The sequence below is a fragment of the Musca vetustissima genome, unplaced genomic scaffold (genome assembly GCF_032173495.1).
Source record: "Musca vetustissima isolate MV318-11 ecotype Yass unplaced genomic scaffold, APGP_CSIRO_Mvet_v1 utg34763, whole genome shotgun sequence".
In the NCBI taxonomy this organism is placed as follows: Eukaryota; Metazoa; Arthropoda; class Insecta; order Diptera; family Muscidae; genus Musca; species Musca vetustissima.
In genome coordinates, this window is record NW_026879410.1 from 127,786 (window position 1) to 155,347 (window position 27,562).

Genomic DNA, 27,562 nt, shown 5'->3' on the forward strand with positions numbered 1-27,562 from the left:
CCGCCCGTCGCTACTACCGATTGAATTATTTAGTGAGGTCTCCGGACGTGGTCACTGTAACGCCTCGTGTGTTACGGATGTTTCGCAAAAGTTGACCGAAATATTACAAGGAATCATTTGACAGATGGTCGGGACAAACACAAAGGTTTTTATTTTGATATGTCACCTTATTATTGCATCATGATCCCAACCATCTGTCAATTTTTTTCTTAGTAATATTTCACATGGTTGGCAACATTGCACATCGAATTAAAGTAGAAACTACGCACTTTGACAGTTAATCGAATAGTCAGCTGCTCTATTTATTGTGCCATGATCTCAATCTATTGTCATATTTTTTAACAGAAATATATATACTCTAATCCAATAACCCCATAAATGAGACACAGTTCATTATCTTTTAAATGTTAGAAATAAATTCCGCTGAATTATCACAGCTGTCTTGATAAAAAGATTATTGACATTTGATGATAAACAGATTTTTGACATTATCCTTTTTTCTGAAATTGTCACTGAAAATTCCCAACAAATGTTATCTGTTAACCCCAATAAGAACAAAACGAAAAAATATGACACTTCAAGTATGCCAATATGTAAATAAAAAATTCCAGACACTCACCCTCCCTCAGTGAGTCAATGACACATTTGGAAAAAAGAAAAAACACTTTGTTTACAGGTATGTTTATATATGTATGTATATAATTGCATTGTTTTTTATTGCGACTGTAATTAAAACGTTTATATCTTTGTTTTTTATAATTAAACGTAAAATTGTTTCTGTTGTTGTTGATGATAACAAATCTTGGTCGTTTTTTTGTTTTTTATAATTTTTTTCATTTTGCATCAGATCAAAAGGACAAATACACAAACAAAAAATAATAATAATATTTACACATAAAAATAATAATAAAAAATCATCATAAAAAAATAATATAATAATTAATATAATTAATAATAATAAATAGGTGCTTAACAAATAAGAGAACATTTTTCTTGTTATTTAGTTGTTGTTTTTTAATTTACTTAAATGCTACAAATTGAAGGAATTTGAAGAAAATATTGGTTATTCAAGTTCAATGTGAAGAAGAAGTAGAATATGAACGCGTTTAGAGTAAATCCACTTGATTTCAAATGTCAAATTTATGGCGTACGTCATATATATCCCATGATGCAATAATAAGGTGATGTATCACAACAACAACCTTTGTTTTTGTCTCGATTATCTGTCAAATTTTTCCATATAATATTTCAAGTGGTTGGCAACACTGCACAACGAATTCAAGTAGAAATTACCCACTTTGACAATTAATCAAGACATCAGCTGCGCTAAATGGCCTACCTATTCATTGTGCCATGACTAATCCAGTGAATCACGTTTGACGTATACGACAATGCCATATGTTTGAGATGCCATATGGGATTTCGTGAATCTAAACGCCCATTTAGAAGTAGTAGATAGATTTGTGTTAATAGCTATTTATCTTCACTAGTGTTATACTGGTTCGTTAGAGGTCTCAGGGAATTGGGAGAGCGAAATTTTTCTCCCATTGGGCTTATTTAGGCCACCGCTGTCAATTTAGGTACATTTGTTGCTGTGGTTTCATGACTTTTTGTGGGCGTAGTTGCCGCCGACGACGATGAACTCCTCAATTCAGGTGGCAAATAAATCTTAACCACATCCGTAACTTTGACCCTACAATTCGGGCATTTATCACACCGGGCTGCACATTGGGAACAGGCCATAACATGACAACAGGGATTAAACATGGTATTTATGGAATTATCCATACATATTTTACATGTCATTGCCTCGGAGATGCGAGTGTCAACACAGCGCTCAATTGCCGCCTCACGTTCTTCTTTTTCCCGCAACATCATATCCAAACTGCAGGCCATCGATGAGGCTGCCGCATTGGCCGAAGTCTCATTGAAACCTTTCATAATGGGCATTAAATGTGCCAGGTCTTCCACTTCAGTGCCATCGTTTTGCGATGATGCCGACGACGACGACGAGGATGGCGTTGACGCTGATGCCAGCTCATTATCACGCACTGAGGTTACAATGCCACGCTTATGCAAAACGCGTCTGGCTTCTTCAATTACCTCACGGCTCGTATGGCGAATATCGAAAATGTATTTCTTGCCCAGTTCGGTGTCTTCTTTGAACATCGAGGCAATGGTTCCCTTGAGATCTCGGGTAAATTGATTGGTTACCACACCGCGCACCTTGTCACACACATAGAAGGCATGACGCTCCGTAATGGAACGGTACAAACCGGCGGCAATGCAGTGTTTGGGTAATTTAATATCCACTTCGCGGCGATCATTGTTATCGTCTACATATTCTAGTTTAAATGTACGTCTAAACGATTTAGCAGCAGCAATTGCGCTAAATGGAATGCTGCAAAGAAAAAACAACAACAAATTAGTATTACAAAAACAACAACAACAAAAAAGATATCACTTACTTCTTTACATTATCTCCGGTTGAAACTCGTATGCCATGCGCTCCTACTGCTATATCACAACGCTGCGAATTTTCACCAATGGTGAAACCGCAAAAAACTTCCTCACCATAGCCAGGCAGATCTTGAATCTCATGCAGCAGCCAATATTTAGCGGACTTGGGTGACATTTTCAACATTGCCAATTTGCCATGTTCCACGGCTATCTGCTTGAGAAATTCATCGGGCAGGTGGCCGGTCTCATCTTCATTTACTGGCCTTATCACGTAATCCTGATAGATACGCAGGGGAGAATTTTTAATGGTATTTTCTATGGACTCGTTAAGACTACAAATATCGCAGGCACTTTTCGTTTCGTTAGGTACTTTGGTAGTAGTTTCATTTGTACTTGAGGTAAGTGGTTTTTGGTGTAAGCTACAGGTCAAGGCCGGGCAGGAGGAGGTCGAAGCAGCAGCTGGCATCGTGGAAGCTGTCGTCGATGCCGAGTTTGAATTTACGGACGCTGAGGATGTTGAGGGAGAGGAGGCGGCGGCGGAGGAGGAATTTGCGACAGCATTTGCCTGACTTTGTGGTGTATCTATATTCTCCACGGACTTCTGTTTCGATAGCCTCCTCTTCTTAAACGACAGCACATGATCCCGATCTTTGCGTTCCTTCTGAGCCGACTGTTGTTGCTGCTGCTGTTGTTGTAACAGCTGTTGTTGTTGCTCCTGCAACCTCTTTTCATGTTCACGACGCATTTTCAACGGACACTCCGCCTTCAGGGTAGCCTCATTAAATATTAAACCATCTGCCTGACACAGGAATGCTGCCAATTTAGCAGCATTTGACCAATTGCGAGCATTTAAACGTCCCTCCAACAGATCCGATTTGGCTTGCATATAAAAGAGATTTCTTACACTATCCTGCAGGATAAAATGTACTGGGACCCAGAACTTGACACGCAGAGCCAACATTAAGGGTATACCACTGCCGCCGGTACCATCACAGGATAGGCGATTACGCAAGTTGATCCATTGGCGGGTACGTGACTCTTTTTGATTTGGCGCCCAATGTTCCAGACCGAAATATTCCATTTCACAGATTATGTCCAAGGCTTTGCAGACCTGAAAGGAAAATTGAGAGAGAAAAAATGAATAGGTTATCACTGGGGAATTGTAAGAGAGAGGGAGAGAGAGAAAGTTAGGGTATTATGCATATAAATTTCTTTTGTAGGGATTAATAGGTCATTACTAGCCTATTGTAAGGAAGAGAGAGAGGGAGAAAAAAATTTAGGTCGTTTTCCTATAAGGTTCTCTTCTAGGGATTAATAGGTTATCACTAGGGAATTGTAAGAAGAGAGAGAGAGAGAGTGTGTGTGAAAATTTAGGTAGTTTTCCTATAAGGTTGGCTTGTACGGATTAATAGGTTATCACTAGGGAATTGTAAGAGATAGAGAGACAGAAAATTTAGATAGTTTTCCTATAAGGTTCTCTGGTCCTTTTTTATTTATTTTACTTATCAAAACAAAGAATCGATGTGAAATACCTTTTATCTACCACACCTTGACATGTATTTAATAATAACCTAGCCTAAGTACAGTATTTTCTATATAAATATTTGAACATTATTATCATTCCGATTTTTCTTCTTTTTTTTTTGTTATCTGACTGAGTGGGGCCTGTGTTTATCTTTGGAAATTATTAATATAAATATTGTTTACAGATTAGGCAAGTTGACATTTAATTTACGATAAGGAAAGCTCACACAATATATATATATATATATATATACATAATTTATTGTACAGCATTTGGAAAAAAAGAACACCTTTCATTTTGTTCGGCCATGTTTATTTTTTGGGACTTCCAAAAAAATGTATATATATCTTAAATTGTTGTTGATTTCTGTTGAACAACTGGATCAACGACATATTTAGTATTGGTAATATATATGCGATAAACAAATATTCCGAAGTGTGTTGATGAGTAATGTATAATTTTAAATTTGAAAAAAAAATCGATATGAGATACACACAAATAAAAAGATACTACTTAGCAACAACATGCGAAAATTACAATAAAATTTGTGAAAATTAATAAATGTGATAATTTTAATATACAATATTGAACAAAGTACCCTATAATATGGCAGAATTTCAGTTGTGGAAATATGAAAAATTTCAGTAATAAAAAATATCAGTGATAAATTAAGATAATTTGAATTTTTATGACCCGCCTAATTTTCGATAAGTAAACACATGTGTGGAAATTATAAATGATAGATAAAAAAATCATAAAAATATTAAAATTCTTTTATTTTTTAATTTTTATTTTTAAATAACACGAAAATACTCATAAATTATTTTATTTCTAACAAAAATCCTTTAAAATTGGTATAATTTCCTTTAAACTCATAAATTATTTTATTTCTAACACAAATCCTTTGAATTTGCTATTAATTCCCTTGAAACGCCATGAAAAACGCTTAAAACGTGCTTATTGACACATACGTTACGTTTACGCTACGTCACTGAGTAATTCTTAACAAGTCATCACCAACACATGTGTAAATAACGGTTTACAGTTAATGATGTTACAGAATTACTTCAATTTGTAAGGTAGTGATTACGTCGCGTTACGAAGCGCACTAATTTTAGAAAATAATCGTTATTTATCGATTATTGTTAAGCAGCTGTAAGCTTACTGATATTAAATAGTTTTTTTTTTCAATTAAATTTTGTAATTCGTATAAAAATTGTATCATATTATCCATTCACAATAGTGCTACACATGTTGGGTTATCAATTCCCGGTACATTGCTCACAATAAAATCAAATTGAATGCCAATGAAACTATTTAAAAAAGGTTATAAAAATGTGTCATATTATCCATTCACAATAGTTTTTTACATGTTGTGCTATCAATTTCCAGTACATTGATCACAGTAAATCAAACTAAAAGCCAAGGAATCTAATTAGAAAAAGTAATAAAAAATAGATCATATTATCCATTCACAATAGTGCTACACGTGTTGGGTTGTCAACTCCAAGTACATTGGCCACAGTAAATCAAACTAAACGCCAAGGAAACTAATTTAAACAATTTATAAAAAATATAACATATTTTCATTCACAATAGTGCTACATGTGCTGCGTTATCGATTCCCAGTACATTAACCACAGTAAATCACACTAAAAGTCAAGTTAACTAATTTAAAAAATATATAAAAATATGTATCATATTTTCATTCACAATAGTGCTACAAATGTGTGCGTTTTCAATTCCCAGTACATTGACCACTGTAAATCAAAACAAATGTCAAGAAAACTAATTTAAAAGAAGTTATAAAAAATGTGTATTATATTATCCATTCACAATAGTGTTCCATATGTGTGTGCTATCAATTCCCAGTACAGTGACGACAATCAAATGAGAATGGAAAGTCAATGAAACTAATTAAAAATGTTATAAAAACTGAATCCTATTTTCATTCACAATAGTGGTACATTGTTTATGTTTTCATGGTCAATTCGCAATAATGGATTTTCCAGCAAACTTGAGAAACAGCTGATATCAAGCTGTTTTCCCAGAAAGACCTTATTAATATGCCTTGGCATGTGGGTTATCTAAATTCCATACATTGACTACAAGAAAATATATCTAAAAGTACAGCTTTAAAAAGTGCCGTATATTAAATGTCTTTCTTTAAAGGATAAATTTACATGTAACAAAGATGATTTACCAAAATCAAATAGCTGAATTAAGAAAGACACAAAAATGGCTAGCTAATAAAAAATTGACAGGAAAAAGTTAATTTAATCAAAATAGTAATATTTCATTGCTTCCGATTGATTTGTTATATGAGCCTGGACATAAATAAAGGACCAAGCCCAATTAATAAAGTCATCAAGGGAGATCAGCTGGTTCTCAAGTTTGGTGTTTAAATCCATTGTTGTGAATTGACAACATTAGACTTGAGAAAAACAGCTGAGTGACCTTATTAACAGATTTGGCCAATGCCTATTAATAAGGTCATCCTGGAAGATGTATTATTATGACTTCATATTTGAAACAGCTGTTTTCCAATTTCGATTGCTTTCTGACACAACAAATACGGAACATGTTGCATGCTAGATATCTATTGTGAATTATTAGGATTTATTGATTCGTTGTAATCGTGTGTTGTTATAAATAGGTCGTCAATGTAGCACAGCTGACTATTTAATTAACTGTCAAAGTGCATAGTTTTTACTTGAATTCGATGTGGCAATGTTGCGAACGATAAAAAATATTACTAGAAAAAATTGGTTGGGCGCCACCCAGGTCACTATATAAAAGGTCAACCTTGAAGATAAGTTTCTCATATTTTTTTCGCCCAGGTTATGTGGGTCTTGCACATGAAGAAAAATACTTGCAGCTCTCCAATAGGAAGAAGAATACCTTCATATAAGGTCAACCTTGAAGATAAGTTTCTCATATTTTTTTCATCCAGGTTATGTGGCTCTTGCACAGCTGAAGAAAAATACTTGCAGCTCTCCAATAGGAAGAAGATCACCTTCAGCTCTCCTAGAGTAAAACGAATACCTGCAGTTCTTCAGCAAGAAAAATACTTGCAGCTCTCCTATAGAAAGAAGAATACCTCCAGCTCTTCCACAGGAGGAAAAATACTTGCAGCTATTCTATTCTTTGTTTTTATGCCTGCTTTTCCTTTCTTTAAGTAATATATTAATTTTAGTTATATAAATTTATATTAAATTAAAAATTGATTGGGTGCCACAGATGGTCGGATGAAAAACCAAATGTTTTTGTTTTGATACATCATCTTATTATTGCATCATGAATCAAACTCAAGACCCAGGGAGATCAGCTGGTTATCAGCTGCTTCTCTAGTTTACTGTCATAATCCATTATTGTGAATTGACTTCCATTATGAAATCTTTTGACATTAGACTGTAGAAAAAACAGCTGACTTTCGTTTGCTGTGTGACCTTATTAATAGATCCATGGCCTATAAATAAGGTCACCCAGGGAGACCAGCTGTATATCTGTGCCACTCAAGTTTGCTGTCAAAATGCATTATTGTGAATTGACTTGCATTATGAAAATGTAAACAAAGTCCACATTTTTTACATTAGACTTGAGAAAAAACAGCTGACTTTCGTTTGCTGGTTGGCCTTATTATTAGATCTTGATCAACCTTTAAAAAAAATCCCTCCCTAATTAAAAGCAAGGTGGGTTCCAATGGCACGTGTCACACATGTTAACCCGTCATTGTGAATTATTATTATACCCCCCTTTAAACGTGTTTCCAAGCGTGCATATCACTATTAACAACTTCTCTTATCTTTTGCAAACCCACCATACCCAATCATTTTCGGGTAGTGTTCATATCAGATATTATAAATATGTATAAATATGATTGTTGGTACGCTTATTATGGCAAATGGAACTAATGTCAACAAAACAAAACGAACCAAAAAAAAAACAACAACAAATAAAAAATGTGGTTTTTTGAAAGGTGCAAAGTCCAAAACCCCGTTCACACACGCACACCAGTTTAATAATGGAAGTTGTAGAGACATGCAAACTTAATGTTAATTAAGGAGGATGATGATGAAAATGGTAAAGAAGAAAGGTAATGGGGGGGTGGAGGAGAAAAATATAAAAAATATACACACACGAACATATGTTTGGGCAATAAGCTGTGCAACACATGTGCTTGAGTTTATTTTGGTTTTTAGCACTCATGGAAATTTTTTAGTGAACTCATACTCTTTTTTTTGTTTGTTTTTGCTATTTTCTGATTGCTGAGTGTACAAAAAAAAAACGTTTTTTAGTTTTTAGATAAAAACTCTGTTACCTTACAATGTGTGAAAGAGAGAGAGAGAGGGAGAGTGAGATAAAAAATACTGATCTTTGTGTCAGTGTTCTCATAGAATTAAGAGATGTTGTCGTGTAATTTGTGTGGGGGGATTTGAGAAGGAGAAGAAGAAGAAGAGGGGAAAGGGGAAGGGGAGAGAGATTTTTGTTTGTAAAACAATAAAACTAGTTCCCCCCTTCTCAAACAAAAAAGAGATACATGTGCAGCATTTTGCCGCTTCTTTTGTTGTGGTTTGTTGTTGTCTGTCTGAGATTCCCAATTTTGAGAGTAATGCCAAATAGCAACAACAACAACTGCAACAGCAACAACAAGAAAGAAAGAGGTATGGCAAAATACATTGATGAAGCGTTGTATTCGGGTATTGTTTGTTGTTGCTCGTTGTTGTTGTTTTTTTTTTTTTGTTAGTTGAATTGGACTTTGGACTGCGACCCAAACAAATTGTGGACTTTGTACCCCCTGGTTTTGTTGCTCACGTTGTGATTTCATTGATGTGATTGGGGATGTGTGTTGTGATGAATGTTGTCTTCACAAGACAAGACATGACTGACTGACTAACTACAAAAAAAAACCCGATCAACTAAACATAAATGTTTGTTGTTGGCATGCCAGTGCATGTTGTTGAAATTACTCATGTATGTATATGGTAATAGAGGAGGAGAAGAAGCAGACGAAAAAGCTGCAGAGATGCATGGAGTCTGTGTGGAGTACCCAACATTGTGTTGTTTACACAAAAGGCCTTTGTTTTGGGTTTTTCAAACATCACCTGGATTTAATTTCCAGGTTGTGGAGACACACACATACATGCAAAAACATGTTTATATGGATTTTCTTTGTTTTATTCCCGGTTTTTTTTTTCTTTATTTCTTTGGTGTGTTGTTTTTCCTTCCTTAATTTTTTTTTAAAGCAGGTGAGCATGTTTTCTTGATCTTAACAATTAATTTAAGTTAAAAATATTAATGAAAATTTTAATAAATTTTGTGTTTAAAAACAAAAATTGATTGGGTGCCACCAAGCACAATTTATAAGCTTCAATTGACAATGAATTTAAGTTAAACATATAATTGAAAATTTTTAATATATTTATATATTTAAAAACAAAAATTGATTGGGCGCCACACAGGTCCATATAAAAGGTCAACCTTGAAGATAAACTTTTCAGATTCTTTTCATACAGGTTATGTGGCTCTTGCACAGGAAACAAATACTTGCAGGGAGACCAGCTGAATATCTGCGGAGACCAGCTGGATATCTGCGCCACCACCAAGTTTGCTATCAAAATTCATTATTGTGAATTGACTTACATTATGAAAACGTAAACAATGCCGACATTTTTGACATTAGACTTGAGAAAAAATAGCTATAGAAAAACATATAATTGAAAATTTTAAAATATTTCAAATTTAAAAACAAAAATTGATTGGGCGCCACCCAGTTCAATATAAAAGATCAACCTTGAAGATAAGTTTTTCAGATTCTTTTCATTCAGGTTATGTGGCTCTTGCACATGAAGAAAAATACTTGCAGCCATGACCTATAAATAAGGTCACCCAGGGAGACCAGCTGGATATCTGCGCCACCACCAAGTTTGCTATCAAAATTCATTATTGTGAATTGACTTACATTATGAAAACGTAAACAAAGTCGACATTTTTTTACATTAGACTTGAGAAAAAACAGCTGTTTTCCAATTTCGATTGCTATCTGGGTGACCTTATTTATAGATCTTGCTTGCAGCTCTCCTATGGGAAGAAGAATACCTCCAGCTCTCCTAGAGTAGAAATAATACCTGCAGCTCTTCAGCAAGAAAAATACTTGCAGCTCTCCTATAGGAAGAAGAATATCTGCAGTTCTTCCGCAGGAGGAAAAATACTTGCAGGTCCAGTAGAATACCCTCAGCTCTTCCACAGGACGAAAAATACTACAGCTCTTCAGCAAGAAAAATACTTGCAGCTCTCCTATAGAAAGAAGAATACCTCCAGCTCTCCTTGAGTAGAAAGAATACCTGCAGTTCTTCAGCAAGAAAAATACTTGCAGCTATCCTATAGAAAGAAGAATACCTCCAGCTCTTTCACAAAGAAGAAAAATACTTGCAGGTCCACTGTAGGTAAGAAGAATACCCTCAGCTCTTCCACAGGACGAAAAATACTGCAGCTCTTCAGCAAAAGAATACCTCCAGCTCTTCCACAGCAGGAAAAATACTTGCAGCTATTCTATTCTTTGTTCTTATTCCTGCTTTCCCTTTCTTTAAGTAATATATTAATTTTGAGTTATATAAATTTATATTAAATTAAAAAATTGATTGGGCGCCAATCAATGCCTTTTTTGTAAGGTCATGGTTTTCAGCCTGGATTAAATTTCCACATTGGGTGGCTACACATAAACATGTTTTTCTGTTTGTTTCTCTTTGTTTTTATTCCTGTTTTTCTTCGTGTTTTTTGTTTTCTTTTCCTTCCATAATCCCTTTGATAAAAATGGCCAATTAGTGACATTATCATTCACAATAGCGACTTGTATGTTAACTGCAATGTAAAACAGCTGACAGCATTAGAGATTTAAAGCTTGAAAACGATTAGAGACAATTGTCTTGTATCCTATGAGGTATTAGGGATTTCAAATAAATTAAAAAAAAACATATTTGATATAAATATAGCCTTCAAGCCTTCAATATATTATCCCATTGGTGGAATTACCATTCACAATAGCGATTTGTATGTTGAGTATAATGTAAAACAGCTGACAGCATTAGGGATTTAAAGATGGAAGAAAAAAAATCAGAGATAATTGTTTCGTATTCTGATAGGCGTATAACGCAAAACGCCTATGAAAACGGTGGCATTACCATTCTCAATAGCGATTTGTATGTTGAGTATAATGTAAAACAGCTGACAGCATTAGGGATTTAAAGATTGAAAAAAACAAAATCACAGATAATTGTTTCGTATCCTGATAGGCGTATGGCGTAAAACGCCTATGAAAACGTAAATAAAGTCCAAATTGACATTTGACATTGGATTGATAAAAAAAACTTGAGACTTTAGACCTTTATCCAATTAGTGGTAATGTCACTAATTCACAATAGCAACTTGTATAAGAAATGGTTATGCAGAGGACGGGGGAAAAGTCAACAAAACAATTTTGTTGACCTACTAAAAACGTTATGACCCAACAGAATACGCAAGATAAACAAAATAATACATGATAAGTATTATAAGCAAAAAAATGTTTTTCGGTTTTGTGTTTTTCACATGAAACACACAAAATCCTTTCACATAATTCAATCACGTTTACCCTCATATGTTTAGAATAAATACCTTGAATTATTGTTTGTTTGAGGTTGAGTTTTTTTTTTTTTTGTTTTTTGCTCAAAATAGAATGTCAATTCTAAGCACAGAACCCAGCCATTGAACTCATTACCAGGAAAATATCGGCTGAACATATGTTCCAAAAATGACAGCTTACTGTGATTGATGGCTCTTCAAAGAGAGAGAGAGAGAGCGAGAGAGATATCTACATAAAAGGCAATTTGTTGTTGAGTAGAATAATGACATTATCCATCCGCCAAAATACCAGTTGTTGTTGCTGGTATTGTCTCCATGACAAGTACAACATATGTGTATTGAACGTTAAAAATGTCACGTATCAATGTTGAGATTTTTTCCGAACAAGTCAAGTGACTTAACACAAAGACAACAAGATATATGTATTAAAAAAAAAACAAGAAATAAGGAAATTGCAAGCTGGACGATTATAAGGCATCTTTTTTCATCTGTGATATTTATTATTTGATAGATATAGGTATTTTTTGTGGACAAAGGAAGGCCAGAAGAAAAGGGGCGAGAGAACAAAACCAATAAGAAAAAAACTTTATTTGTTGTTGATTTCTCACCCAGTCACCCAGCCAGCCATCGAGCAAGCAATAGCAGACAAGAGCCACTAGTCACCGCCGCCAACACCACCCCCATTGCCGCCACCAATACCCTTTTGGCCGGCATTTATTATAGACGCGCTAACATACCAAAACAAACACAGAATGAAACGTCATCACGATCACTCGTTGGACGCGTGCTACTCGGCATGTAACATTTAACGTTTATTTATTTTATTTTTTGTGTTTTGTTTTTAATTTTTATGGGCAATGAAGGAGCAGTAGCTGCAGTGTGAACGTTGTTTGGTGCTGGGACTGGTCTGGGGTTGTAATTAATTACATACATATTTAAATGTGTACGAGTGGTTGGGGGGCATCATAAATAACCTATTACCCCCGTGATAAAACACCCTCGCTGCACTAGCTCTTGCTGTGCGAAAAAAAAATAAATAATAAAAAAATAAACAAAACAAATAATTATAGGTTAAATTAATCGTTTATGATCAAAAGGGAAAAAAGTTCGCCCGTATTAGAAAAAAATAACAAGGGAGTGAAGGAGATTTAATGCTGCAAAAGAAAACAAAGGGGAAAGGGCAGTCTTCATGGGTGACCTTAAAGAAAAATTAATTGGGCGCCATAATAAATTTTTTGTTTTAATCAAGATTTATATCTTGAATTTTGCAATTATATTTTTATTATAAACTAAGTAAGGGCAAAATAACACAACAAAAACAAAAAAAAAAGGAAAAACAATCAGAGACATTTGTCTTGTATCCTGACAAGCGTCTGGCATATAGGGTCTTCATTGCGTAAGCCTTCCAATTTCTATAAAAAAAACACTTTCGATATAAATAATTAACAATTAGTCCCAGTCCCAATTCTATTAGTAACATTACCATTCACAATAGCGACATGTACATTGACTATAATGTAAAACAGCTGACAGCATTAGGGATTTAAAGTTTGAAAAACAATCGGAGATAATTGTTTTGTATCCTGTCAGGGACTAGCCTTCAAATAAATTACAATTTCCTCAAAAAACACCTCTGATTTAAATATAGCATAAGTCTTCAATATATTATCCAAATTAGAAACATTGTCATTCACAATAACGACCTGTATGTTGACTATAATGTAAAACAGCTGACAGCATTTTGGGACTTACCGTTTGCAAAACAAGCGGATGCAATTTTCTTCTTGCAATTTTTCAGCTGTTTTACATTATACTCTCAACATATAAGTTGCTATTGTGAATGGTAATATTATAAATTGGATCAAGGCACAATAAATAGGTACTCCACTAAGCGTAGCTGACTTTCTGATTAACTGTCCAAGTGCAGTGTTTCTACTTGAATTCGACGTGCAATTGGGCGCCAGAAAAACACATTTAATGATTCTTATCATTTCTTAGGATACAATTAATTAGGGTTACCGAACACACGAGTAGAAGTTATCTTAAATACAGCTGAAGATACCAAAGTTAGTCTTGAAGAAAGCTTGCAGTCATTACACACAAAGGAAGAAAAATAGCTCCCATTTAAGCCATAATAGATTGCCGGAGTATGGAAATCAATTGAATCTTATAGTACGTTTACATTTAACCGGATTTCGTTAACCCAGTGGGTTTCAATTGTCATTTCCTTTGCATATATATCAAATAAATCCTCATAAAGTAGGTTAACCCGGTAAAAAGTTCTAATGTACAAGGAGTTTTAGAAACTAAGTCATAAAAACCACGCAAACATTTCTTATGCCCAGAGGAAACAGTTATGCAATTGGGCGCCAAAACGAGTAAATAATTCTTATCTCTTAGGATTATTCTTAGGATTACAGTTGATTAAATGAACTGCACATAGAACACAAGGTAGACGATAAAGTTAGCCTTGAAGAAAGCTTGGAGTCATTACACATAAAGGATGCAAATACCTCCCATGTGGAATCATTCCCAATATATAGAGTAAGCCATAAAAATACGATTTAGGCGGCTAAAGTAGAATTTCAATCCACAGAGTTTTGTGATTTGGCGCCAGAAGATTTATTAGCAAATAAGAAGCCATTTATTTATAAAAGAAACTCTCTAACTCCCTCAAATGATCCGTTATCACATTTGACGTTCTATCGTGTTTTTGTCCAATAGTATACTTAATTAAGTTCAATCTTGTGTATGCCATATAATATTCAACCTTTAACTAATTTTCATTCCATTCCCTTCAAGGAACGTTTTTTTATACGATTTAAGTAAATATTTTCCCCGTTAGAACTTAAAATATATTAAGGAACGATTTTAAATACGATTGCAGTGTCTATTTTTACTTGTGTATGCCACTTAATGTCAGTAACTATTTTCATATGACTTTTTATTGTGTTTGTTCATATACTTAATTAAGTTCAATGTTGTGTATGCCACTTAATATTTAACCTTAAACTAATTTTTATTCCATTCCCTTTAAGGAACGCCTTTTGGTATGATTTAAGTATCTATTGTGCCCTGTTGCATTTAAATATGTTTAGGAACGCTTTTAAATACGATTGCAGCATCTAATTTCACATATGTGCGCCACTTAATGTCGCCCTAATTGAATATTTCTTGAGTCCATTCCTTTTAGGAACGCTTTTAGATAGTATTTAAGTATTCATTTTCCCTAATGTATTTAAAATGTCCTTTAATGTATATGTTTAGGAACGCTTTTTAATATGATTTCAGTAATTATTTTCATATGACTTTCTATTGCATTTTTGTTCAATAGCATGAACTTAATTAAGTAGTTCAATGTTGTGTATACCACATAATATTCAACCTTTAACAAATTTTTATTTCATTCCTTTTAAGGAACGATTTTTAATATGATTCAATGTGTGTGCGTGTGTAAAAGATATTTCTAAACAAGATCTATTAATAAGGTACCCCTGTTGAAATATTATCTGTTTTTTTAAGGAACGCTTTTTCCAGTGTCTATTTTTACATGCCTACGCCACTTAATGTCGCCCTATTTGAATATTTTTTTAGTCCATTCCTTTTAGGAACGCTATTAGATAGTATTTAAGTATTCATTTTCTCTAATATATTTAAAATGTCCTTTTATTTTTATGTTTAGGAACGCTTTTTAATATGATTTCAGTAAATATTTCCATATGACCGTTTAGGAACGCTTTTTATATGATTTACGTAACTATTTGCCCCTTATCCTTTATAATATCCTTTTAATTATTAGATATGGAACGCTTTTTAATATGATTGCAATTACCATTTTCACATGACTTCCTACTGTGTGAGTGTGTGTGTGTGTGATAAAAGCTATTGAAAGGAAAAGGTAATGACCCATTATCACATTTGTGAATTACCTTACCCTAATGATGTTGACAAATCACAATAACAATAATGTGATGTATTGTGAACTTTCAACATAACCATTCATGTTATTATGATTTCATTGAACTCTGTTATTATTATTTTTTTTTTTTTTGAAATAATATCGTTATTATTTTGTGCCAAAATTGAAACTGTTCTAGAAACCACTTGAATGATGGTATGCTGCTGCTATTTTATCTCCAAAAATTTTTTTATTATTATTGAAAACAACAACGAGTTAATTTTGCATAAAGACCAAAAATGAAAATAACCTTGATTTTAATGTGGCAAAAACTGTTTTTCTGAGCTGGATTTGTTTTCTCGCTACAAGTTCAATGATTTGTTTACAATTTATTTCTATAATATTTTTTTTCGTAAAATTCCAATTTTTAGTTTTCTATGGAAAATTTTAAAAAATAAATGTTATGAGATTTTTTTTATGTTTTAAAGTGGATTTTTTTTTATAAATAAATGTCATATATTATTTTGGGAAACCCTTCTCTTCTCTATTTTTGTAATTTGGACTTTGTACCTTAAAGTTTTATTTTTTTATTTGATATCATTAACAAATTAGCAGGTATTCTTGCCCAGTGGCTTAATTTCGAACATGGGTGTGAATTGTTCTTCCTCTTCTTTGGTGGCTTTCACTCGTTAAGGTATTGCGTCTTATATATTTATTTTTTGTTTGGTTTTGTGTTCATTATTTATAATTCGAACCGGTTTATTTTAATAGGTGTGTTTTTTTCATAATTACATTCTATATTTATTAGTAATGACATGAAAAACAAATGTTCATATTTGGCCAAAAAAAAAAAGCAATTATGCAAAACGAATGCCTACAACGAGCTCAAAATTTTGTTGTTATAAAATTTTGAGTCCGTTGTGGTTGTATTTGAAAAAAAAAGAAATCACTTGTTTTGAAAAAAAAACAAACCCTATATATAACAAAAACCACATACCCACACACGAGACTTAATATTTGGCTTGTGTACAAATTTGTTTGCTTAATAAATTTGCAGCTTTTATTTTTATTACTATTTTTTGTGTTTGTATTTTTTCAATTCCTTTTTTTTTGGTTCAGCTGAGTGTTATTGCCATCCATGTTTTTCGGGTGTGTGTAATTTTTTGTGTTTTATTTACTTCACGTATTTCAAACACCAACAAAAAAACCAAACAAAATAAATAAGACGTAGTAAAAAAATAGATTTTTTAATAGAGCACAAGAAATAGCAACAACAACAACAAAAATAACAATGAAATTTATACCACACCCGGTTCACGGACTGACAACCTAAATGTACGAATGTTAAATTAGTAAAATAAATAATTGATTTTATTTTTTTATTTGAAATTGAAATTATCTCTAACACTAATTGTTATTTCAAGTGTGTGTAGGCTAGAAGACAATGTCTAGATATTTCGGTAAAAAAATATATACTAATGAATATTTGTTAAAATATTTTCAACTTTTAATATCATTTAATCGTGGTATTAATCACAAAGATTTCATGTTTTGCAAAAAACAATATCTTATCTGTGTTGATTCAAGGCCTATCGTTGAAGAAGAAAAAAAACAACAATGCTGTCTCATTTTAAAAATAGCATCACTAATATGTTGAATTTTAAATTAGGTTATTCCTATGGTACAGTGTTGCTGGAATGCTATTCGATATGGGTTGCTCATTTATTGTGAATGACAAAAAAAAAAGAAAAATAATCATATTTTACTATAAGTTGCTATAGTGAATGATTAACATAAAAATAGGTTAGACCAAGGCACCTTCAACAGGTCCACCTAACAGTTATCGAAATAGGCCATTCATTTTTGTTTACATTTTCATAAGATCAAATTACAATCGAAAGCATTTTGGCAGCTGTTATTTTTATTAAAAAACGTCCCTATTGTACTTCAAATATCCTTTTAGTTATATGCTTAGGAACGCTTTTAAATATGGTTTCAGTAACATTTTTCATATGACTTTCTATTGTGTTGGTTCAATAGTATACTTAATTAAGTCTAATGTTGTGTATGCCACTTAATGTTCCCCCTTTAATTAATTATTATTTCATTCCTTTTTGGAACGCTTTTTGATATGATTTCAGTTCCCTCTCCCCTGTTGTATTTAAAGTATTGTATTTAAAATATCCTTTTATTTATATGTTTAGGAACGCTTTTAAATATGGTTTCAGTAACAATTTTCATATGACTGTCTATTGTGTTCGTTCTATAGTATACTTAATTAAGTTCAATGTTGTGTATACCACTTAATGTTCCCCACTTTAACTAATTTTTATGCCATTCCTTTTATTGGAACGTTTTTTGATATGATTTAACTATATATGTTCCCCTGTGGTATTTAAAATATGTTTAGGAACGTTTTTTAATATGATTGCAGTTCCCATTTTCACATGACTTCCTAATGTGTGTGTGATAAAAGCTATTGAAAAGAAACTAAATTATGTTCAATATTGTTTATGCCACTTAATATATTCCCTTTTAACTAATTTTTATTTCATTCCTTTTAAGAACGCCTTTTGATATGATTTAAGTACCTTATTTTCACTATTTTAACTAAAATATCCTTTAAATCATAGCATTAGGAACGCTTTTTAATTTGATTGCCCTAATTATTTTCCATTGACTTCGAAAGTGTATGCCATAATAGCAATTCAAAAGAAACTAAATTAAGTTCAATATTGTCTATGCCACTTTGAATAATTTTTAATCCATTTCGATAGGATATAAATATCCATTTCCCTAATGTATTTAAAATATCCTTTAAATTATGTTTAGGAACGCTTTTTAATACGATTGCAGCAACTATTTTCATATGACTTCCAAATGTGTGTGTGATATAAGCTGTTCAAAAGTACACTAAATTATGTTCAATATTGTGTACGCCACTTAATGTCCCCCTCTTTGAATATTTTTTAGTCCATTCCTTCTAGGAACGTGTTTTGCTATAGTTTAAGTATCTATTCCCCCTGTTGTAATTAAAATATTCTTCAAATTAAACGACTAGGAACGCTTTTTAATATGATTGCATTAATTATTTTCATATGACTTCCCAATGTGTGTGTGATATAAGCTGTTCAAAAGTACACTAAATTGTGTTCAATATTGTGTATGCCACTTAATGTACCCCACTTTGAATATTTTAGTGCATACCTTTTAGTAACGTGCTTTGCTATGGTTTAAGTATCTATTCCCGCTGTTGTAATTAAAATATTCTTTAAATTAAACGACTAGGAACGCTTTTTAATATGATTGTATTAATTTTTTTCAAATGACTTCCAAGTGTGTGTGATAAAATATGTTCAAAAGCTAAGTAAATAAAGTTCTATATTGTGTACGCCACTTAATACCCACCTCTTTGAATAATTTGCATTACAATCCTTTTAGGAACGCATTTCACTATGACTCAAGTATTTATTTTCCTCTATTGTTACTAAAATATCCTTTAAATTACTGGATTAGGAACGCTTTTTAATATGATTGCAGTAACTATTTTCACATGATTTCCTAAGGTGTGTGTGTGACAAAAACTATTCAAAAGCAAAGTAAATAAAGTTTTTTGACACTTAATGTCACCCACTTCAAATAAATTTCGTTCCATTCCTTTTAGGAACGTTTTTTTTTTTTGATATGGTTTAATTATCCATTTCCCTATGTATTTAAAATATTATTTAAATTATAGGATTTGGAACGCTTTTTAATATGAATGAAGTAACTGATTTAATATGACTCCCTACTGTTTGCTTATGATTACACCACGTTTACACCAAATATGATTTAATAGAACACCCAAAAGTGACTAATGGCTAGGAATAAAAAGATTTAATTTAAATAATGAAATAAATTAGCCTCAAAAATGTATTATTTATTATATTTAAATAAATTATTTGTTATTATTGTTTTTTTCTTTTTGTGTTTTTCTTTTTTCATATTGTCTCTCCTTTTTTGGGCAAATTTATATTTAAAAAAGAAAAGATTTTTCCTTAAACCAGTCTACCAATTATGAAAAAAACTGCTATATTTAAACAATATAATACTAGATAGAAGAAAAAAAAATGCAAACAAATTTCAAAAGAAAACACACCAAACATATGGAATAAAATAGAATAAGAAAAAACAACAAATTAATAATAATCAGGCACACGAGTCTGGATACCAAATATACATAGTATATATTTACGTAGAGTATATATCCCATGAAATGGTTGTTCGTAGACGACATTTCAAGTTTTTGGAAATTTATTTTTATCAAATATTGCAAAAAAAAAACAATAGTGGAATTTTTGTTGCTGTTTGGTATTCACAATAAGTAGCCTGGCTGCTAGTGTTTGTTAAAAGTAAACATTCAAGTTTTATTTTTTGAAAAAAAAAAAATCAAAAAGAAAATAATAAATTATAATTCAAAAATTCTTCTAGACGAATTTTTTATCTAACAATGTTTTTTTTTTTTTGAGATAATACTGCATGCCATGATTCAACAGCATGCAAATAATTGAACACCTTATGACAACAATAATCAATTATTAATATAATATGCAAATTTGTGCCGGTCTATAATAAATTATTACAGAATAAAAATTGATAACAAGTGACCTAACGAATTTATCTAATACGTACAGCAGTTTTTTTTTTCATCCTCCTCTCTCTCCAAAATATCTCTGCCATAATTGTAATTAATTATTCTGTTTATTGCATAATTGTGGAAGTTATACAATACATTGACATTGATATATGAAATGCCGGACAATTTTTTAAATTGCAATCTTTATCGAAAGTGTTGAGAGAGCAAGCGACAGATTTTTTTTTAATTGTAGAAATTCATATAACAAGCTGATGCACACAATTTATTTTTCTGATTGAATATGTCGACTGCTTTTTGAAACTTAAATTGAGAGGGAATGAGATAAATTAACTATTCGAAATATTATTCAATTTATTGTGAGACACATAAACTATTCAAAACATTATTCAATTGAAAGAAGTAATTAATTTCACGTGTTTCGGAGAAATGTGACAGAGATAAATGGTTCTCCTTTAGAATGACATTTAATAATCTCATAATTATCGATTATTCTTTTTAATTTTCTTTAATACAACGAAAAATGTGATTTTTTTCTGGTATTTTAATTCGCTGTGGATTATTGGAACGTTGGAACGCTTTTCATTGTGATTGCAGTACATCTATTAATATGAATTACTGGAACGCTTTTCACTGTGATTGCAGTATATTTTGCAACATGGATTATTGGAACGCTTTTCAGTGTGATTGCAGTGTATTTTCAAATATACATTACTGGAACGCTATTTGCTTTGATAGCAGTGCATACATTAACTACTGGGCTGTCCAGTGTGCTGTGTGAACGATTGAAGCCAATGGTCAATGACATCATTGGACAATGCCAATGCGGCTTCAGACCTGGCACATCCACCATTGACCAGATTTTCACTCTGCGCCAAATCCTGGAAAAGACCCACGAAAAACATATCGACACATACCACCTATTTGTCGACTATAAAGCCGCATTCGACAGCCCTAACCGTTCAGAGGTGTTTAAAGCCATGTCTACGTTCGGCATCCTGCAAAATTAATACGGCTATGCAGGACAACTTTCCTGGCACAAGATTAGCAGTTAAAGTAAAGTGCTATCCACGAGGATTCAGACAAGGTGACAGTTGTGTGAACATTGAAAAGCCAATGGTCAATGACAGAAATCACTTGTACACCAAACAACACATGTTACTCGCCTACGCCGATGACATCGATATAATGGGTGGAGGAACATTGCGAGCGGTAACAGCAACCTTTGAACAAATTGAAAAGGAGTCTGCTAAAGTGGGTCTGGCAGTAAACGGCGAGAAGACCAAGCTGATGGTATCAATGCGCAAGACGTCCAGTAGACTCGGACCAACTGTGGAACTTGAGAACTACAGCTTCGAGGTAGTTAAAGACTTTATATACCTTGGTACCTTGGTACAATTGACATCAGTTTTGAAATTCGGATAAGAATTGTGATGGCCAACCGATGCTACTATGGTCTGAGTAAACAACTCAAAAGCAAGGCCACCTCCCTTCCGACCAAACTCACACTTTGCAGGACGCTGATACTACCCGTGCTATTATATGGATCAGAAGCATGGGTACTTGCACAAGCAGATGAGGCAGCTCTTGGGATGTTTGAAAGAAAAATTCTCCGAAAGATCTACGGGGCGATCTGCGTCGACGAATATCGAATGAACCACGAGCTCTACAGCAGAGCTTCTATTATGGCATAGTGGAACGCTTTTCATTGTGATTGGTGTAGAAATACTAATATGAACTACTGGAACGTTTTTCACTGTGATTGCAGTATATCTTTTAAAATGGTTATACTGGAACGTTTTTCACTGTGATTGCAAGGTTTCTTCTAATAAGAATAAACATTGTGAATGATAAACATAACGGATGATGTTCTTTTATGACTATTTACAATCACTATTGTGAATATTTTTATAAACGTAAGAGCACATTTACACGGAACATTCATAGGAAATGATAATTTAAACTACGTTTAAATAATGATTTATCAAAAACATGTCTCCTAAGCACTATCTCTTTCACTATTGTGATAGATTATTTGAATATGTTTAAACGTGAACAAAAAAAGTTCAATTACCGCTAAACAAATAATATTTTCTTTGTTCAAACCAAGAAATAGATGATTAAAGAAAACACTTGACAGCTAATTTAAATTTTTTCAAATAACTTATGTAAGCAAAAAAAAAAAATCAAAAAAAAAACTTATCAGCTAAACACTAGCAATATCAATCAACAATATGTCAAGCCCCCATCCCCATAACAACAAACTGGACGAACGATTAATGTTAACGACATTTAGGTGGCTAAACTTTGTAAGTCACGACAAGCCAATCTAGCGTCATATGGTCGATTGGTCAGTCACTAAGTCTATTAATCCATCCTTTGGTGCTTATCACTTAAAATACCAACCATATGCAAAAATTGCTGGTTGTGAACAAAAAAACAAAATATTCTCTAAATGACACGTCGAGGGGGTTGGTAACACAATCTAATCAATTATTAATAAAATTTGTTTGTGTGTGCGGACTCGTTAGTGATTACATAGCTGATATAGGCAATATGTTTTGCTACTAAGTTCATAGAACAGCAGAAATTGCATGTTCGACAGTCAATGTAATTAAACTAGGAAAACACTAAAAACAATTTTTCATATTTAGATTTAGATTACAAATCCCAGGCGTATTACCCTGCTTTTTGTTTCAATTTTGTTGATTAGTCGGGGGGGACTATAGGTAAAATGGCATGACAAAATCCTATTTCGATAAGAAAATACCGGGATTGTATTTAGTATGATTATTTATCATGACATGATAGAGGGCAGATACCAAAAAAAAAAAAAAAAATTCGAACAGAAAAACAATAATTAGGCCACCCTCTTGGTAATTTGCTACCTAGAGCTAATTGGTATGGATGGAGGTTGGTTGAATAATTTCTATTATTTTTAGAAATCAATAATAAGGGTTTTGTGAAATTACAGCAACAAGAATATGACACAAAAGAAAGCAACGTAATCATTCTAGTGGAACTATTGCTATCAGCAGCCATAATTTATTTAAGTGTTCTGTTTTTTTTTCTATTTTTAGAGAGGCTTATATATATCATATAAGAAAATAAAGTTCAACTTTGTAATTCGTTCTAGATTTATATATAACAGTTAAGTTTTATGACAATATTACATATTATAGCTGGGATAAATGAGAGAAAAATGTGATATAACTGTGACCTGATCTTATTTAATAATCATTTACATTTAATAAGCCTATCATGGTTAATTTGACATATATAATAAGTAATTAAATGACAAATATTTTCCTATAAGAAAAACGTCAAATGAATTATGAATAAATAGTTTATCACAATAAATAGTTTATCACTGTTATAGATATACAAATGTAAACGTAATTTAAAAGTAGATTTAGATTTTCGTAATACACTCGATCTCATATGTCAATTTGTATACGCTATACGTCAAATATAATCTGGATTTGTAAAAATGTTTAAGGTGACATTTGAAATCCAGTGGATTTAGTGGTCTAAACGTGCTCTAAGCTTTTATAAATGGTATCATATGATTACTATTGTGAATTATATCTCATATCTTACGCTATGAAATTGACATTTGAGATCGAGTGGATTTAGTAGTCTAAACGTGCTCTAAGCTTTTATAAATGGAATCATATGGCTTCTATTGTGAATTATATCTCATATCTTACGCTATGGAATTGACATTTGAGATCGAGTGGATTTAGTAGTTTAAACGTGCTATAAGCTTTTATAAATGATATCATATGATTACTATTGTGAATTATATCTCATATCGTACGCTATAGAATTGCCATTTGAGATCGAGTAGATTTAGTAGTCTAAACGTGCTTTATGCTTTTATAAATGGTATCATATGATTACTATTGTGAATTATATATCATATCTTACGCTATGGAATGCACATTTGAGATCGAGTGGATTTAGTGGTCTAAACGTGCTCTAAACTTTTATAAATGGTATCATATGACAACTATTGTGAATTATATCTCATATCGTACGCTATAGAATTGCCATTTGAGATCGAGTGGATTTAGTAGTCTAAACGTGTTATAAGCTTTTAGAAATGGTATCATATGACAACTATTGTGAATTATATCTCATATCGTACGCTATAGAATTACCATTTGAGATCGAGTAGATTTAGTTGTCTAAACGTGCTTTATGCTTTTATAAATGATATCATATGATTACTATTGTGAATTATATTTCATATCTTACGCTATAGAATTGTCATTTGAGATCGAGTGAATTTAGTAGTCTAAACGAAGCTCGAAGCTTTCATTAATGGTATCATATGACATCTATTGTGAATTATATCTCATTGAATTGACATTTGAGATCGAGTGGATTTAGTAGTCTAAACGTGCTCTAGGCTTTTATAAATGGTATCATATGATTACTATTGTGATTTACATTTCATATCTAAGGGGTATATTTACATAAATAATAAATTTATCAGAACACAGGTTCCGTGTAAATGTGGCCTAAGTCTTATTTGATTGCAATTCTTATTATATCCATTAAAATAATGTACACACCAAATTGAAATATACTTAATTTTTGTTCAATGATGTGTACTCCACTTCAGGTAGAATAGTTTTGCCCCTAGACAAAAATCCATAAAAATATATGCACTAATTTTAGCAGTTCCTTAAGCTGCTCATGCATGACACACTTAATGTGAATGTACAATATAAATCTTTTTTGATAGTTCGAGGTTATATCAGCTGATCGCCTTTTAATTAGGTCGAAGCAATGCCTATAAATAAGGTCATCCAGGGTAATCAGCTGTTTATTATGTGTGTTGTGAAAATCTATTATTGCACATCTAATTCAAGTAGAAACTATGCACTTTTACAGTTAATCAAAATTGTCAGCTGGACTACCTATTTATTGTGCCATGAAATTCTTATTACATTCATTAAAATGATGTACACAAAAAAATAAACATATTGAATATTTTGTTCAATAATGTGTACCCCACTTTAGGTTGAATAATTTTGCCCCTAGACAAGAAACCATAAATATGGGTGCAATAATGTCAGCATTACACAAAAAATAAACATATTGAATATTTTGTTCAATAATGTGTACCCCTCTTTAGGTTGAATAATTTTGCCCCTAGACAAGAAACCATAAATATGGGTGCAAAAATGTTAGCATTTCCTTAAGCTGCTCATGATACACTTAGTGTGAATGTACAATAGAAACCTTTTTTGACAATCCGAGGTTATATCAGCTGATCTCCCTTTGTTAAGGTCGAAACAGGGCCTATTTTTAAGGTCATTCACAAAGATCAGCTGCAAATAAGCTGTTTATTAAGTTTGCTGTCAAAATCCATTATTGTGAATTGTCTTCCACTATGAAAACGTAAATAGCGTTCAAATTTTTGACATTAAACTTGAGAAAATCAGCTGACTTTTATAAAATAAACATTTTTTGACTGTCCAAGGTTATATCAGCTGATCTCCTTTTAATTAGGTCGAACCAAAACCTATTAATAAGGTCATCCAGAAAGATCAGCTGTTTATTAAGGTTTCTTGCAAATTCATTATTGTGAATCGTCTACTCATTATGAAAACGTAAATAACGTCCACATTTTGACATTAAACTTGAGAGGAAAAACAGCTGTTCTTCGCTTGCTGGTTAACGTTATTAATGGGCCTTGTTTAAAACTAATAACAAAATCATTCACAGTAGTACAATAACAGTAAATTTGCCCTGTTTATATAAGAATGGTTCCATTTTTTTCTGTAATTTTATTTTCAGAGCCCTAAAATCATTAAACGATAATAAATAGATTTTGTACATTTAAAACTAATAACAAAATCATTCACAATGATAAATAAATGTAATTTTACCCTATTTCATAGTTTTATATATATGAATGATTCCAATTTTATTTTTAGTTTTATTTATCAGAACCCTAAAATCATTAAATGGTAATAAATAGATTTTGTGTATTAATTTTTATTGAGGTTGGCTCAGCTATTCTATATTTTTTACAATGTAATAATCAATACAACTATTATCTCTTTAAAACAATTCCCTATCCCTATCTATAGGCCCTATATAAGTCAATAATCGATAAAAGAAATAGTTTGACTTTGCACCATAGAATATATTTGTCACAGTGTGGGGTTTACATTACATCAAAGCGGAAATAAGCTGATATTTTTATAGTTATCTTTTTGTTTATATCTATAGACCCCTATACATTAATAATCGATAAGAAATACTTTGAGTTTGGAACATATAGTATATTAGTCATACTGTCTGGTTTAAATTTCAAAGCGGAAACAAATTCTAAATATTTACCTCCTGACCCAGCAAGCCAAAGTCAGCTGATTTTTCTCAAATCTAATGTCAACATTTGGAACTTTGTTTACATTTTCATAATGGAAGTAATTTCACAATAATTTATTTCGACAGCAAACTTGAGTAGCAGCTGATCATCCTGGTTGACCTTATTTATAGGCCTTGATTTACATGTAAATATTAAAGATAAATGTCAAACAGCTGATATTTGTTTACAAATAAATAAATAAAATATGTAAGTTGTGAGTAAGAAGACCTAACACATGCTTCCACATATCGATCTACAGCACCCTGTGCCTCTCTAATCGATAACTTAAAAGTTTATTTTGAACTTTAAACTAGCATTTGTATGTTTTATTAAGCAAAAACAATTTCAAGAATTTGTTTACAACCTTTCGCAAATTATCCCCTATTCTTAAAACTAAACTGTTTACACTCTCCATAGTTGATTTAATGTGCGTAATTGTATAGTCCATAAAATAAACTTTGAAAAAATAAACAAACAAAAACTTAACCCACCCATAAGGGCTATTATTTCTTTGAGGAAATGTTAAAAAACTATTACCCTATTTATAGGTACATGCAAACTTTTGCCATTGTACGTTATTTTTACGAACAAATAACGTAATAAATCATTAATAGATAATAAACAGTTTTAACTTTGGACTTCTTATTCCAAAGAAAATCCCCTCGGCTCCCCAATCAAATACTCATAGGCACAATACGCTGTGTGCAAGCGCACCAAATAAACATCAATCATTTGTCAATTGTTTACACAGAGCAAAATTGTTTATGACTTAAGCCATCAATATTAATCAATTTTGTTATTTTTATTTAGGGTATTTGTCAATGGTGAATTATTTATTTCGAAATGGGGGCTATTATCTACTTCTGGGGTTGGGGTTTTGATAAGTTTGCGAGGAATTCCATGGGGGGATATGTAAATGTTCAGTTTTATATTTGAAAAGTTCTATCACCCATTGAGTCGATCAAATGCTACCCAGGAGGTAAAACTCCTTGTACATTAGAACTTTTTACCGGGTTAACCTACTTTATGCGTATTTAT

The 27,562-nt window shown here is 32.1% G+C and overlaps 1 protein-coding gene across 1 annotated transcript in view; it reads right to left on the minus strand.

Moving 5' to 3' along the window:
• Positions 1-1,557: 1,557 nt before the first annotated feature.
• LOC133324310 (E3 ubiquitin-protein ligase MYLIP) overlaps positions 1,558-27,562 on the minus strand; it is a 36,071-nt gene continuing 10,066 nt past the window's right edge. The window contains exons 2-3 of the mRNA XM_061533156.1: positions 2,469-3,571; positions 1,558-2,401 (exon numbers count right to left, since the gene is read on the minus strand). Coding sequence (XP_061389140.1) covers positions 1,558-2,401; positions 2,469-3,571 — 1,947 coding nt within the window. The remainder of the gene's footprint in view (positions 2,402-2,468; positions 3,572-27,562) is intronic.